Source organism: Primulina huaijiensis, chromosome 3 (genome assembly GCF_012295235.1).
Source record: "Primulina huaijiensis isolate GDHJ02 chromosome 3, ASM1229523v2, whole genome shotgun sequence".
NCBI classification, from domain to species: domain Eukaryota; kingdom Viridiplantae; phylum Streptophyta; class Magnoliopsida; order Lamiales; family Gesneriaceae; genus Primulina; species Primulina huaijiensis.
In genome coordinates, this window is record NC_133308.1 from 51,735 (window position 1) to 64,813 (window position 13,079).

Below are 13,079 nucleotides of genomic sequence, written 5' to 3' on the forward strand. Positions count from 1 at the left end.
CGTTTAACAATATCAGCGGCCATAAGAATAAAGTGAAAAAAAATGAAAGATACCAAATTTAGCTAATTAATTTGAGAGTAGGTCTTTTGTGAGACGGTCTCACGAATCTTTATCTGTGAGACGGGTCAACCCTACCGATATTCACAATAAAAAATAATACTCTTAGCATAAAAAAGTAATATTTTTTAATAGATGACTCAAATAAGAGATCCGTCTCACAAAATACGAACCATGAGACCGTCTCACACAAGTTTTTGCCTTAATTTGATTGCACCAGCAATAGTACAAGCTCTGAAAAGAGTTTTTTTTTTTTATTAGACAAATCATGATAAACCACACCCATCAATAAAAATGGGTAAATATTCATTCCAAGTAAACGGTGTCAGACTATAGCTTTTTTTAATTTAATGATAATAAAGAGCATATTGTTAGGATAGCATGAAAGAAAATATTACTAAGTCTTTAATTTGTCATAAAATTAAGTTAACTAAAAAGCAGAGTAAAAGTTTATAAGCTAATCATTTCATTATATTTGTATACACATAACATATATTACGATTAATTGCAATATGTGTGTATCGTTTTATACGTACGAGATTAAATCACATACCCAAACTGCGGTCTAAATAATTTTTAATAGTAAGTAATTGTAATATATTATTTGTATTGGGATTATTGTAACTTTTGTATGTAAAATAGAAAATGAAAATTGCCCTCTTTTGGTTTTAAAAATTCGCACATACCATATGCTAGTAATAATAAATGTTGTCACGAGCTACTGCATCAACAATTTCTTGAGTTCGATTTAGTTCCGACTGGAACAAGATAAAGATGTTAATTATGTAATTAAAAAAAAAACATCGAATAATCTCCTAGATACAACAATGTTAATTAATCACGAATCACTCGCATCTAAATATTATCGCTTTAAATAAACAATATGACAGAGATAAGGAATGGAATTATTAATACAACATGATAAGATCTTTTATTTTAAAGATGTTCATATAAATAAAAGATTACAGGATTGCACTAAAGCGAGGGATGCGCCTGTATTAGCTAAATGCCTGATATAGATAATACACATTTTTTTATTTAGTTATTATCATTGTACATGGCCTCAATTTAAAACTAAACTTAGAACAAAGCTTCATGGAGATAGATGTATGTTTTCTTCTCACATTAGGCTACAGTTTATCTTCATCCGATCGTTGGCATTGCTCGGGGATAGAATCCGAATCAACGAAGAACTCCTCGACTGAAAGAATCCCAGACCACGTGAGAAAAGAAATTCAAAAACACAAGCATTGCATTTATTAGTCAGCACAAGACATAAGTGAAACATTACCTATATCCTCTTGTTCCGGAGAATCAAGTAGAATATCTGAATCAGAAGGCAAAAATGGCGATCCAGGATAATTTCCGAGAGCTCCCAAGTCTGCAATTTAATATATGGTAGGAATTTTCAAAAAAATATGCAGCTGACATGTATAGCAGGTATATAAACCCTAGCTTGCATGCTTTTTAGTTGATGTGACATATGAGCATCAAATCTTGTTCCAAACAATACGAATAAATTCACATGTAAAAAGGTTTGGTTAGATTATAATTACCTCCCAAGTTTGACAAATCTGCAGTTAGGTCCGAAAGGCTAAAATTCCATGGAATCTGAGCCAAGGATCTGAGTGAATCTCTGGAATTCCCAGCTCCACTATCTTGGGAAAGCTGCAGTCCCACCGAACCAGCCATGTCTGTCGTGAAAGCCGTATCAAGGGTTGAAGTATCCACCGCCATGCCTGATATTTCCGATGCAGTAAAGGGAAAATGGCTACTTGATGCCACTGAAGTGGGGCTAGCAGGCAAATCTGACATAGATGAGATCCCATTGTTTGGTGGCATAACAGGCGACACATTAGCTGCGGTATTGTCGATCGCCATTCTGCAATGAAAATTCATTCATAAGCACAAAGATTAGATTAGATAATTAGTAAAAGGTATAATCCAAAATAACAATATTATTAAAATTTTGTCTGATGCTAACTTTTATCTCTCCCTTGAAGTTTAAAAGTTACTTTCATCTCAAATAAGTTTCCCCCGTTCATGGCAGCTATCATTTGAACACTTATGCAGATAAAAACATATTTCTACCAATGAAACCCAAAAAAGAACTAGCAATTAAATAAATATATATATGACCAAACGTGAAAAAACAAGTATATCATTAAAAGTGAGTCGAGAAAATAGGTAGACTCACTCATGGCTGTAAAATTTCTCTTGCTGATAAAAAATTAAACAGAAAAATAGAGTCCAGGATAACTAAGTAAAAGAGAATCCTCACCCATTTCCAGAATTCATCCGCATCGGAAGATAATTTCCTGGAGCTGGAATTCCGTTGACAATGTGACAGTTGGGTGTGGGAAAGCCCATGGGATCAATATGAGGATGCCCTGTAGCACGAACTGGAGGCTGCTGCATGACTGGGTATCCCATAGGTAAGTTGTTGACTGCACTGCAAAGAAGTACCGTTGAATATTGATGCTAATATAAAAATAAACTACACCATTAAATAAGATTATGTAAACATTTGGACAAGTATTATCACGGCCGTTTTCTTTACTCTGTGCTTCTTTCTTCAATTCAGAGAGACAGAGAAGTCAACTACAGATACTTTAAAATTCTTACCACCAATACTTGGAAGGATTACTGAGAAGCTTGATTCTAGAGACATGAACTAGAGAACAGAAAAAATAACAATTGAATAAAGAACTAAAAGGTGAGTCTAACCGGGCATTGGATGGATTCCATTCTGTGCAGGAACCAAGGGAACCTTAGGAGGCACTTGATACCTCATCAGATGATACTGATGCTCAAGCAAGTGGTTAAATGAGATGATTTGCTTCTTCAATTTCAGCCTTATATAGTAGGCCCGGAAAAATTCAGCATTTTCTTCTTCTAGTTTCTGCCATACTATTTGTGGAATGGACGGAACAATGCACATAAAAACAGATTAATGATACTGAAAACATCCTTGCATGATGAAGGAAATACATGTCAAAATCATCATGATTGGTTGACAGAAGGGTTTCTATCACAACTGAAAGACAACTACCTAAAGAGGTGAATCCAGGATCTATCCGGGCACGATTAAGTAGGGTCTTTACCACCTCATCTCTATTCATATATAACTGGAGACATCTTTCTATCAAATTCTGAACCTGTAGTACATAGATTAAATCAATTAAAACAGATCGTCACAGCATGAAATTTGTCACATAGAAAATGGGTTGAAAAAATTATAATTGGCTTACAAGTTCTATGTCCTCACGGGACACTTTTCTCTTGTCATTGCTTGATACTGAAACCGAGGCTGAGTCTGTTACAGGAGTCTCGGTGGCATTGTTTGGATGTTCACTTTGGCTATCATTTAAAACAAGATTAGTAGGCTTTATGTCCTGAGTGTTTGGTGGATCCTGTATAAGGTTCTTTGAGTCGGTCAAAAGAAAAAGGCAGACTAAACAGTCATGATTTCAAGGATCTTAAAAAATTGACATTCAGAAAGCTTAACATGTTTCCATATTATACACAGTTAACTCCATACCTAACCTTTCTCGATGCAAAATCTCCATTTATAGGCAATTTATAGCTTCAAACAACCATTTTGCATTCAATGTTTGCCTGGTTATTAGACTTCAAGAAGAAAACTGAATCACATGGTAAAAACGATATTCATTTGCTACGATCAACAAAACTGGAAATGAATGTGCCATCACAAAGAAGAAAAAAACAAACAAACAATGAAATTCCCGGTATTATCCAGTTCTAACTAAATATGTACAATTAACCTTTGCATCTCAACTTTCTTTTCTTTTTCTCCTTTCCACGTTGATATCAAGAATAAATGGAAAGTTTCCCGATGCAAAATCTATGCGGCAATTTCCAGGAAGAATATACAAAAAAAGGCAATGCATATCGACAGTTTCGAACCAGAAATCAAAAACAAAAATTCAACTGTCGCAACCTGAGGTTATTCTCCTTCAAAAAAGAATCAACTTCAATTACGTTTAGGAAAAGATAATGTTATCCATTAGAAAACTTAAAGGAGGTTTCAAATGTAAGAGTAACCTGAGTGCTCTTCATTTTATCTAAAAGCCAGTAGATAATGGCTCTCCATGAAGCTTTTGTATCTCTCAAGGTTATTTAATTTTACCGGCTGTAAACTGAAGCACTACTTCACCTGAAAGAAATAATGTGTTACTAAGACTGTATTAAGATGGGATTACAAGTACATATCTAAGGATTGAGAACTGAATATTCATCTTTCGGTATGGAATTTATTTGACATATAATTGTTTTTAGTTTCGCAGGATTAGGGACACATAGTTCATTAGCCTAATAAACCAACCATACGACAAATCAATGGTGTTGAGCACAAATTTAGCATAAAAATTCTCTCTTTTAAGATCATTTCAAAACATAATGCATATTACAACCAAAAATCAATATCCAACAAGCAAGTATCATCACCTAGAAAATCAAGCGGTCAGTTATTGTAAAAGTGATATCAAGTTGTACGTAGCTGTGAAACACGTGTTACAGGTCATCTAAGTGCTATGCTGCGTTAAGCCTATGCAATCCATTGTGAGCAAAAAAGTTGAAGGAACTTGATTCAGTATTTTCCCTTCACAAGGACATTATATATCGTGTCAGCAAAAATCCATCTGATCCCCGCATTTCATTTGACTTTCAAACCCAAAATACTCGGGAACTTAATTCATCACATAAAATAATGTTTGATAAACCCATTCAGAAAGAGATTGCAGACATACGCAATCACCATCAGCACTGTATGCACAAGCTCCAAACAGCCATCGTTTTTCACAATGTAGAGAGTCAAAATTCTAAGAAAAATAACTTAGTCTCCGATCCGTGCATCTTATTAGCCACGAGCAGTAGTGGAGGGAGACAGGGTCTAGTCGTGTGGTGGCCGGCTCCCTACTGTGGGGTAAAATGTATTTTACCTCCTAAATTAGTTTTATTTCCGCCACCAACTAAAATTACTCCGCTAGAAACCAAGAGAGCTTAATTCAGTCCCAATAACCAGAACAGGCACGCACCAAACTTCGGGCCTTTCACTACCTTCAAACAGTTCATCATGAAGGACCATACATTTAGCAGATACAATTTACTGATAAATCAACAATAGAGACAATGTTTAGCACCAAGATTTATACTTTATAACAAGAAGAGACCATTAATATTCTAACTCTTCGCTTTAATCAAATCAAGGCAGCAGCACACCACAAGTTTGAAGCAAGAATGATAATACCAAAAATTATTCTCTCTTACATAACAGAAACCACCAAAATTTCAACCTTTTGCAGATGTCCATCACCAGGTGCAAAATTACCCCATATATTTTAATTTTAACCCATCAATATACATCCATCCAAATCTAAGAATTCCCACATCCACTATGACTTAAATAGTAGAAAAGATCTACAGTATTTAAAAGCACAATTATCATTATTATGAAACCAAAACGATAGACCCACGTGGATTTAAAAAAAATCAAGAAAGTACCTTTTTAAGCAGCTTGAACTTCAACTGCTCGAAAAGATCCCATCTTTAGGATTATATCGACAAATTATCCAACACCAGTAAAATAAAGTAGCAGCTTCGGACTAAAATTTAAACATGAGAAGTAAGAGTTCAAGAACTCTTTACTGTGTTTGCTTCAGCTTGCATTGCGAAAACCAAGAAAACTTATGCTTATATTCCTGAAGAGAAAGAAAATTGGCAACATAGGGTCAAATAGCAGGGGAGCAACTGAGAATTTCTCCCCATAGTGAAGTTGGTTAGAATCATGGAGGATTTGCTTTCGGTAAAAATGGTGGCTGTGGTGAATCTTGTGAGAGGTTTTATTATGGTTTTGTTGTTGCTGTCACTGGCGAGGGTGGCGCGTGTTCGTATAGTGATAAGTTTGACATGGAGACTGGAGAGAGAGAATTTTATAAAAACTCACACAGAGAGAGAAAGTAACCAAAAATCTGCACTGTGCCACATAATCTGTGCCCAAATAATGTGAGTTATTAAAATGTTGGCAAGTGTGTCCAACGAAAATCTAATTTAGTGAAGCAGAAATCAATCATCTATGTGTGCTCCTTGAGTTTAACCCTTCCCAAGTCAATCCCCTGTTCATAAAACAAAAAAAATTCTCCAAACAGCCATTCCTATTCAGCTATTCTATTGGCTTTTTCTGGCCGACTTGCTTTTAGACAGTGATCTCTTTTGGATGAAATCAATTCGGCGTGTTGCAGGTCCTAATATGAATTTTCCATACACTAAGGTACCACCTGTGGCTTCGCTTCGGTCTGGATCCTTCAGTGAAGCTTGTCTACCCTATTATCCTACAAAGACCACCTCATATATCATCAACAAAATAAATAAAATCTCAACTTTTGCACAAAATGTTCATCAGGTGATACAATCTTTCATGTATAAATCGATTTGATCCATCAATTAATGATTAAAAGTATTTGATATTTGGTAATATTTTAGACATTTAAAATTCAATGGGTGAAATACATTTTAAATTAGCAGCCGACAGTAAAATAGTTTTATGTTATTAATGTCTGAATGCAAATAACACGTAAAGATAGTTGTCCTGAGTTCTGACATCAAAAGGCCGGTAGGGAGAAATTCGGGAATTCGCAATCTAAATGTCTGTTAGATAAATTATCTAAAAATATTTACAATATTATATATTAAACGGGTCTAAAAGAAAATGACGCAAGCAAAGTGTTGCATACAACTGCGATCCCAAGTTGTTTGGTTTTAACAAAATAAAATAAGACCTTACCATTTAAATGGGGCCCACAACGTGACTGGTCCCACAGCCTAGATCTGTTTGCCCATCACTTGGAGCGCTCCTTTTGGTGAAAGTGATCCAATGGATGAGCTGATTCCCGGACCAATTGCACTTGATTCAAGAGTGTGGGGAATGCATCCAGTCGACGTTTAAAAATTTGTGCACCGTGTTAGTTTCGTTCACTTTTTTGTATAGCCGATGAGAAAATTGTATAGGTGTTTTAAAGCCAATGAAAAGTAACGTCAAACATATAATTTATTTCTTAAATTTTTTTTTATAAGATTTTATTTGTTTTAGCTTGTGGACAATTATCTATGTGTTATTTTTTTATTAAAGTTATTTATTTGTGTATTATATTATTCTATTGCATGTTGTCACAAGATGTTACAACATTCGATAACAACTCTTATATCTGATACACATCATCATTATCTGTTGGGATGCAACCAAAGTCCCACATTGGAAGATCTAGAGAAAGATCAGGGGTTAATAAAGATGGAATGATATCTCCATTGGTATGAGGCCTATTGGGTGGTTCCAAAAGCAAAACCATGAGGATTAAAACCCAAAGTGGACAATATCATACCAGTGTGGAGATATCCGGATTCCATTAGTCCTAACAAGTGGTATCAAAGCCAGGTTCTAGATCTAGCCGTGTGGGTAGAATCCTCGATACCTAAACGAAGGAGGTGAGGGCTCCCTGTAAAAATCCTTGATTAAACGCTCGAGGTGGTTTATGCTCCCAGTATTCATGTAAGGCGTGCGCTCCAACGCAGTGAAGTGGAGTAACCTCGATTGGAGGACGAATAAGGCTTGAGGGGAGGCTCGGACCATGAGAATAATAGTGGAACTTCGTTTGAGGGGAGGATTGTTGGGATGCAACCAAAGTCCCACATTGGAAGATCTAGAGAAAGATCATGAGTTAATAAATATGGAATGATATCTCCATTGGTATGAGGCCTTTTGGGTGGTTCCAAAAGCAAAACCATGAGGAGTAAAACCCAAAGTGGACAATATCATAACAGTGTGGAGATATCCGGATTCCATTAGTCCTAAGATTATCATTGTGTTAAACAAATTACTTTCAAACATCATTACTGGTAGTAGCCTAAATTAAACATTTGGCCCCACTAAACTTTAGTTTGGTATCTAGTTAATTAATAAAGTTCATCATTAAACCCGTTGAGTAAATCAGGTACAATAAGATTCGTGACAAATGAGAATAAAGCTCACAAGATTGTTTTTCAACTCACAAATGTCATTTTCTCGCATTTGGAAGGTACATTTTTATTTTATATTTTTAAAGATTTTTACTCTTTTGAGTACATATCTTGAGGCATTCTTAGATTTGGGAGTCGACGGGACGTCTCCAACAACGTTTGTGATGCAGATGACAAACCATAAAATTTATTTTTTGGAGCACTGAAGTATCATATGGCTACTTAGAGTGATTCTCCATAGGATTGGTCTATCACTTGTTGATCCCACTTGCGATAATTTTAGATAATAAAACCCGAAAATAAAGAATAAACTTGACACCGAGATTTACGTGGAAAACCCTTAAAAATTATTAGGGTAAAAACCACGGGCAAGATGAAAAGAATTTCCACTATAATATTTTGTGGTGTACAACTCACTCACTATGTTTCCAAAGAGAACACACTCTCTTAATACAGGAGAACAAACACCTCACAAATATTATAGAATGTTATAAGATGAGAGAAAACTCGAAGAAGGGATGATTTCAGAATGAAGGGGGGAGCTCTATTTGTAGAGCCTCCTGTCAGTGTGAATACGCGTTAAAAACGCGTATTCATATTTCCACGAAATTTCCTGCAGCACGTTTTTTTTTCTTTCTCAAAGTATGCAATTCATATTTGCCAACTTTGCCCCCACCTATTAACTTCTTTTGTCGACATTTCTCCCACTTGGAGATTTGATTGAGAATCAAACACATCTTCACACATCCTTTCAATCTTGTCATTTCCTACTGCTTACGTTTCCGCTAGACCACTTGAGGATCTACACCACTCAAACTTATCAGTGTTCACTGGCTTGGTCAGAAAATCAGTTACGTTGTCCTTCGCATGGATCTTCTGCATATCCACGCTTCCTTCTTCTACTACTTCCCGTACAAAGTGAAATTGTACTCCAATGTGTTTCGTCCTGGAATGAAAGGCGGGATTCCTTGCGATGTGCAATGCACTCTGACTGACACAAAACAAAGGAACATTCTCTTGTTTGTGTCCGATCTCCTCCAATAATCTTTTAATCCATATTGTCTCCTTGCAACCTTGAGTAGCTACCATGTATTCTGCCTCTGTTGTAAATAACGCCACAACTGTCTGCAGTTTTGAAACCCAGCTTACTGCTCCTCCTGCAAGTGTAAACACATAACCAGTAGTAGATTTCCTCTTATCAGGATCACCTGCATAATCTGAATCGACATAGCCCCTGAGTGTAAAATTCGATCCTCCATAACATAATGCAGCATTAGAGGTACCCTTAATGTATCTAAGGATCCTCTTGACAGTGCTCCAATGCTCTCGTCCAGGATTCGCCATATACCGACTAACTGCTCCCACTGCTTGAGCAATGTCCGGTCTTGTACAGATCATGGCGAACATCAAACTTCCCACTCCTGATGCATATGGTACTCGAGACATCTCCATCCTCTCTGCTTCACTGCTAGGACAAATCTCAGATGATAACTTGAAGTTAACAGGAAGATGGGTCAATATTGGCTTACTATCTTGCATGTTGAAGCGTTGCAAGATTTTCTTCAAATAATTTTTCTGGGAAAGCCAAATCTTTCTGTTACTTCTGTCTCGGTGAACTTGCAACCCTAGAATCTTGTTTGCTGGTCCCAAGTCTTTCATATCAAATTCCCTAGCCAATTGTGCCTTCAATCCTTGGACCTGATCTTTGTTGGGGCCTATTACCAACATGTCGTCCACATACAACACCAAAATAATATAATCATCACCAGACCTCTTGAAATACGTACAAGGGTCTGCACTCAGTCTGTTGTATCCAAGGCTCATGATATAGGAATCAAATCTCTTGTACCAACACATCGGCGCCTGTTTGAGACCGTACAGAGATTTGTTCAACCTGCAAATCAAGTTCTCTTTGCCTTTTTTCGCAAAACCTTCTGGCTGGAGCATTTAAATTTCTTCTTCAAGATCTCCATGAAGAAATGTTGTTTTCACATCTAGCTGTTCTAGATGGAGGTCAAACACCGCACACAATGCCAACACTACTCTGACTGTTGTAAGCCGAACCACAGGAGAAAATATCTCATTGAAATCAATGCCTTCTTTCTGAGCATACCCTTTTACGACCAATCTAGCAAGATACCGCTCCACTTGGTTATTGCCATCACGCTTGATCTTATAGACTCATCTGTTTCCATTGGCTTTCCTTCCTCGTGGTAGTATAACAAGATCCGAAGTTTGATTCATGTCTAATGCTTCCAATTCTTCTTGCATTGCTATTATCCACAAGGATACATCCGAGCTTTGAGTAGCTTCGTGGAAACTCGATGGCTCACCATCCTCTGATAATAGACAATATGCAATATTGCTTTCAGTGACATAATCTAAAAACCAACATGGTGGTCTTCTGTCTCGAGTTGACTGCCTCACATTGGAAACTTCAGACTCAACATGTTCTTGTTCTTCGTGATATGGTACTGCTTCACAAGAATTTTGACTTTCATGCATCCTATTTTCCACCTGAAATATAGTAGTTTCTAAATTCAGTATGCCTTTGTCTCCCTTTATTTTATCTTCCTCGAAGATAACATCCCTGCTGATGACAAGCTTGTGAACAGTAGGATCCCACAAGCGAAACCCCTTTACTCCATCAGCATAACCCAAGAAGATACATTTTCTGGATTTCGAATCCAACTTCTATCTTTCTTGCTCATTGTACAGAACGTACACATGACTTCCAAATGTACGCAAATGAGAATAATCTATCGGCTTGCCAGTCCACATCTCCATCGGAGTCTTCAGATCAATCGTCACTGAAGGATAACGATTGATAATATAACAAGCGGTTTTGACTGTTTCTGCCCAAAATGACTTTTCTAGACCCGCAGTCCTCAACATAGATCTTGTTCTGTCCAACAAGGTTATGTTCATCCGCTCCGCCACTCCATTCTGTTGAGGTATATAAGCCGTTGTGAACTGTCTTTTGATGTCTTCATGTTGACAAAATGCATCAAACTCGTCACTGGTATATTCACATCCATTGTCAGTCCTCAAACACTTGATTTTCTTTTCAGAATCAAGTTCAACCCGCGCTTTGAAATCTTTGAAGATCTGGAAAACATCTGATTTCTTCTTGATTGGATACACCCAACATCTCCGAGAGAAATCATCAATGAACGAGACAAAGTATCTCGCTTCTCCTAGGGATACAACCGGTGCTTGCCAAACATCCGAATGAATCAACTCCAATATGCTTTTGCTCCTGGCAGTAGAAGTGCCAAACTTTAATCTGTGTTGTTTACTGGTAACACAATGCTCACAAAAGGGTAGTGACACTTTTGTAAGTCCTGGCAGCAGCTTCCGTTCTGAGAGAATTTTCAACCCCCGTTCTGACATATGCCCGAGCTTTCTATGCCACAACACTGTTAATTCTTCTCCTGAACCATTTGATGCAACAGCTAGTTCTGCCTCCTTGTGTGTTTCTCCCAAAAGTACATACAGATTTGCAGCAATCTTTTCCGCCTTCATAACCACAAGCGCACCCTTCACAATTTTCATGATCTCGTTCTCGATCCGAGTTTTGCACCCGATGTCATCCAATTGTCCCAAGGACAAAAGATTTTTTGCCAGTCCTTTCATATGTCGTACCTCCTGTATGGTGCGAATGGTGCCCTCAAATATTTTAATTTTGATAGTACCGACCCCAGCGATTTTCAAGGCATGATCATTTCTCATGAATATAGATCCTCCTGAGACTGGTTCATAATGATCAAACCATTCTCTCCGAGACGCCATGTGCCACGTCGCTCCTGAATCCATAATCCATAATCCATGTGTCACAAAATTTGTGTCTGCCTTCTGCAACAGTTGCTACTTCGCTTCTTAAAATTTCACCATTGTCTGAAGTAATGGCCACATTTCCTTGAGAACTCTTCTCGATACTCGTACACTCTTTCTTGAAGTGCCCTTTACCGCCACATTTAAAGCAGTAAATATTTTTCTTCTTACTTCTTGACTTTGATCTACCTCGTCTTTGGCTCCCACTGGAGTCACGGTCCATGAATCTTCCTCTTATCATCGGTAAAGCCTCTGCCTGCTTCGAGGTTACCAACCTATCTTCTTTATTCTTGCGCCAGCTTTCTTCTCCGAGAACCGCAGTTAAGACATCGTCGAGTCTTAGAAAGCCCATAAGAATATTGTTGGTAATGTTGATGATAAGTTGATCATATGAATCTGGTAGACTTTGAAGTAGAAGTTCCGCACGTTCATTTTCCCCTATTTTATGCCCCATGGAAGTGAGTTGGGCAAATAGAGTATTTAGTTTATTGATATGGTCGGTCATCGATGAGGATTCCGCCATTCGAAGAGTATAAAGCCTTCTCTTTAGGAAAATCATGTTGTGTAGCGACTTGACCTCGTACATCTTTGTCAGAGTATCCCAGATAACTTTGGCTGTTTTTATCTCAGAGATACTTGAGAATACTTCGTCTGCTATAGCCAAGTGTAAATTGGCAACAGCATTGTCATTCATCTCATTCCATTTTCCATCATCCGTAAACTCCACCGGTCTATCTCCAATAGCCGCCAAGCAATTCTCCTTTCTTAAAATTGCTTCTATCTTTATTTTCCACAGCATAAAATTGTTTCCATTGAACTTTGCTATCTCGTACCTGCCCGCCATTATGTCTACTACAATTTTAGTAGACTGGACAAAATAATCCCGCCTTAAATAAAAAATCTCAAAAAAATCTTTTCTGATGTGGAAGATCAGTCTAGGCTGCAACCACAGAGCATACTCAGAATTTAAAAATTTTAAACCAAGGCTCTGATACCACTTGTTGGTCCCACTTGCGATAATTTGAGATAATAAAACCCGAAAATAAAGAATAAACTGGGCACCGAGATTTACGTGGAAAACCCCTAAAAATTATTAGGGTAAAAACCAGGGGCAAGATGAAAAGAATTTCCATTATAATATTTTGTGGTGTACAACT

General features: G+C 37.3%; 1 protein-coding gene across 5 annotated transcripts; it reads right to left on the reverse strand.

The window, feature by feature from the left end:
• Positions 1-957: 957 nt before the first annotated feature.
• LOC140972700 (uncharacterized) lies at positions 958-6,213 on the reverse strand. Of its 5 annotated transcripts, none has more exons than XM_073435065.1 (9): positions 5,581-6,213; positions 4,123-4,234; positions 3,309-3,470; positions 3,110-3,215; positions 2,785-2,967; positions 2,339-2,504; positions 1,614-1,939; positions 1,349-1,438; positions 958-1,258 (listed from the first exon to the last, which is right to left on the reverse strand). In XM_073435065.1, the coding sequence occupies exons 2-9, from the start codon at positions 4,135-4,137 to the stop codon at positions 1,188-1,190; spliced, it is 1,119 nt and encodes a 372-aa protein (XP_073291166.1). In that variant the 5' UTR covers positions 4,138-4,234; positions 5,581-6,213; the 3' UTR covers positions 958-1,187. The 5 variants fall into 5 exon arrangements, with proteins under 5 accessions (XP_073291166.1, XP_073291167.1, XP_073291170.1 ...); XM_073435066.1 differs by lacking the exon at positions 5,581-6,213 and adding an exon at positions 5,373-5,488; XM_073435069.1 differs by lacking the exon at positions 5,581-6,213 and adding an exon at positions 3,599-3,687.
• Between the last annotated feature and the right edge of the window lie 6,866 nt (positions 6,214-13,079).

Excerpts from the sequence above, each read along its gene's own strand:
- LOC140972700 (XM_073435065.1), bottom strand. Across the intron at positions 2,505-2,784 it reads TGGAATCCATCCAATGCCCG|TCAACAACTTACCTATGGGA; the intron begins GTTAGACTCACC and ends TTTGCAGTGCAG. Across the intron at positions 1,439-1,613 it reads AGATTTGTCAAACTTGGGAG|ACTTGGGAGCTCTCGGAAAT; the intron begins GTAATTATAATC and ends ATTAAATTGCAG.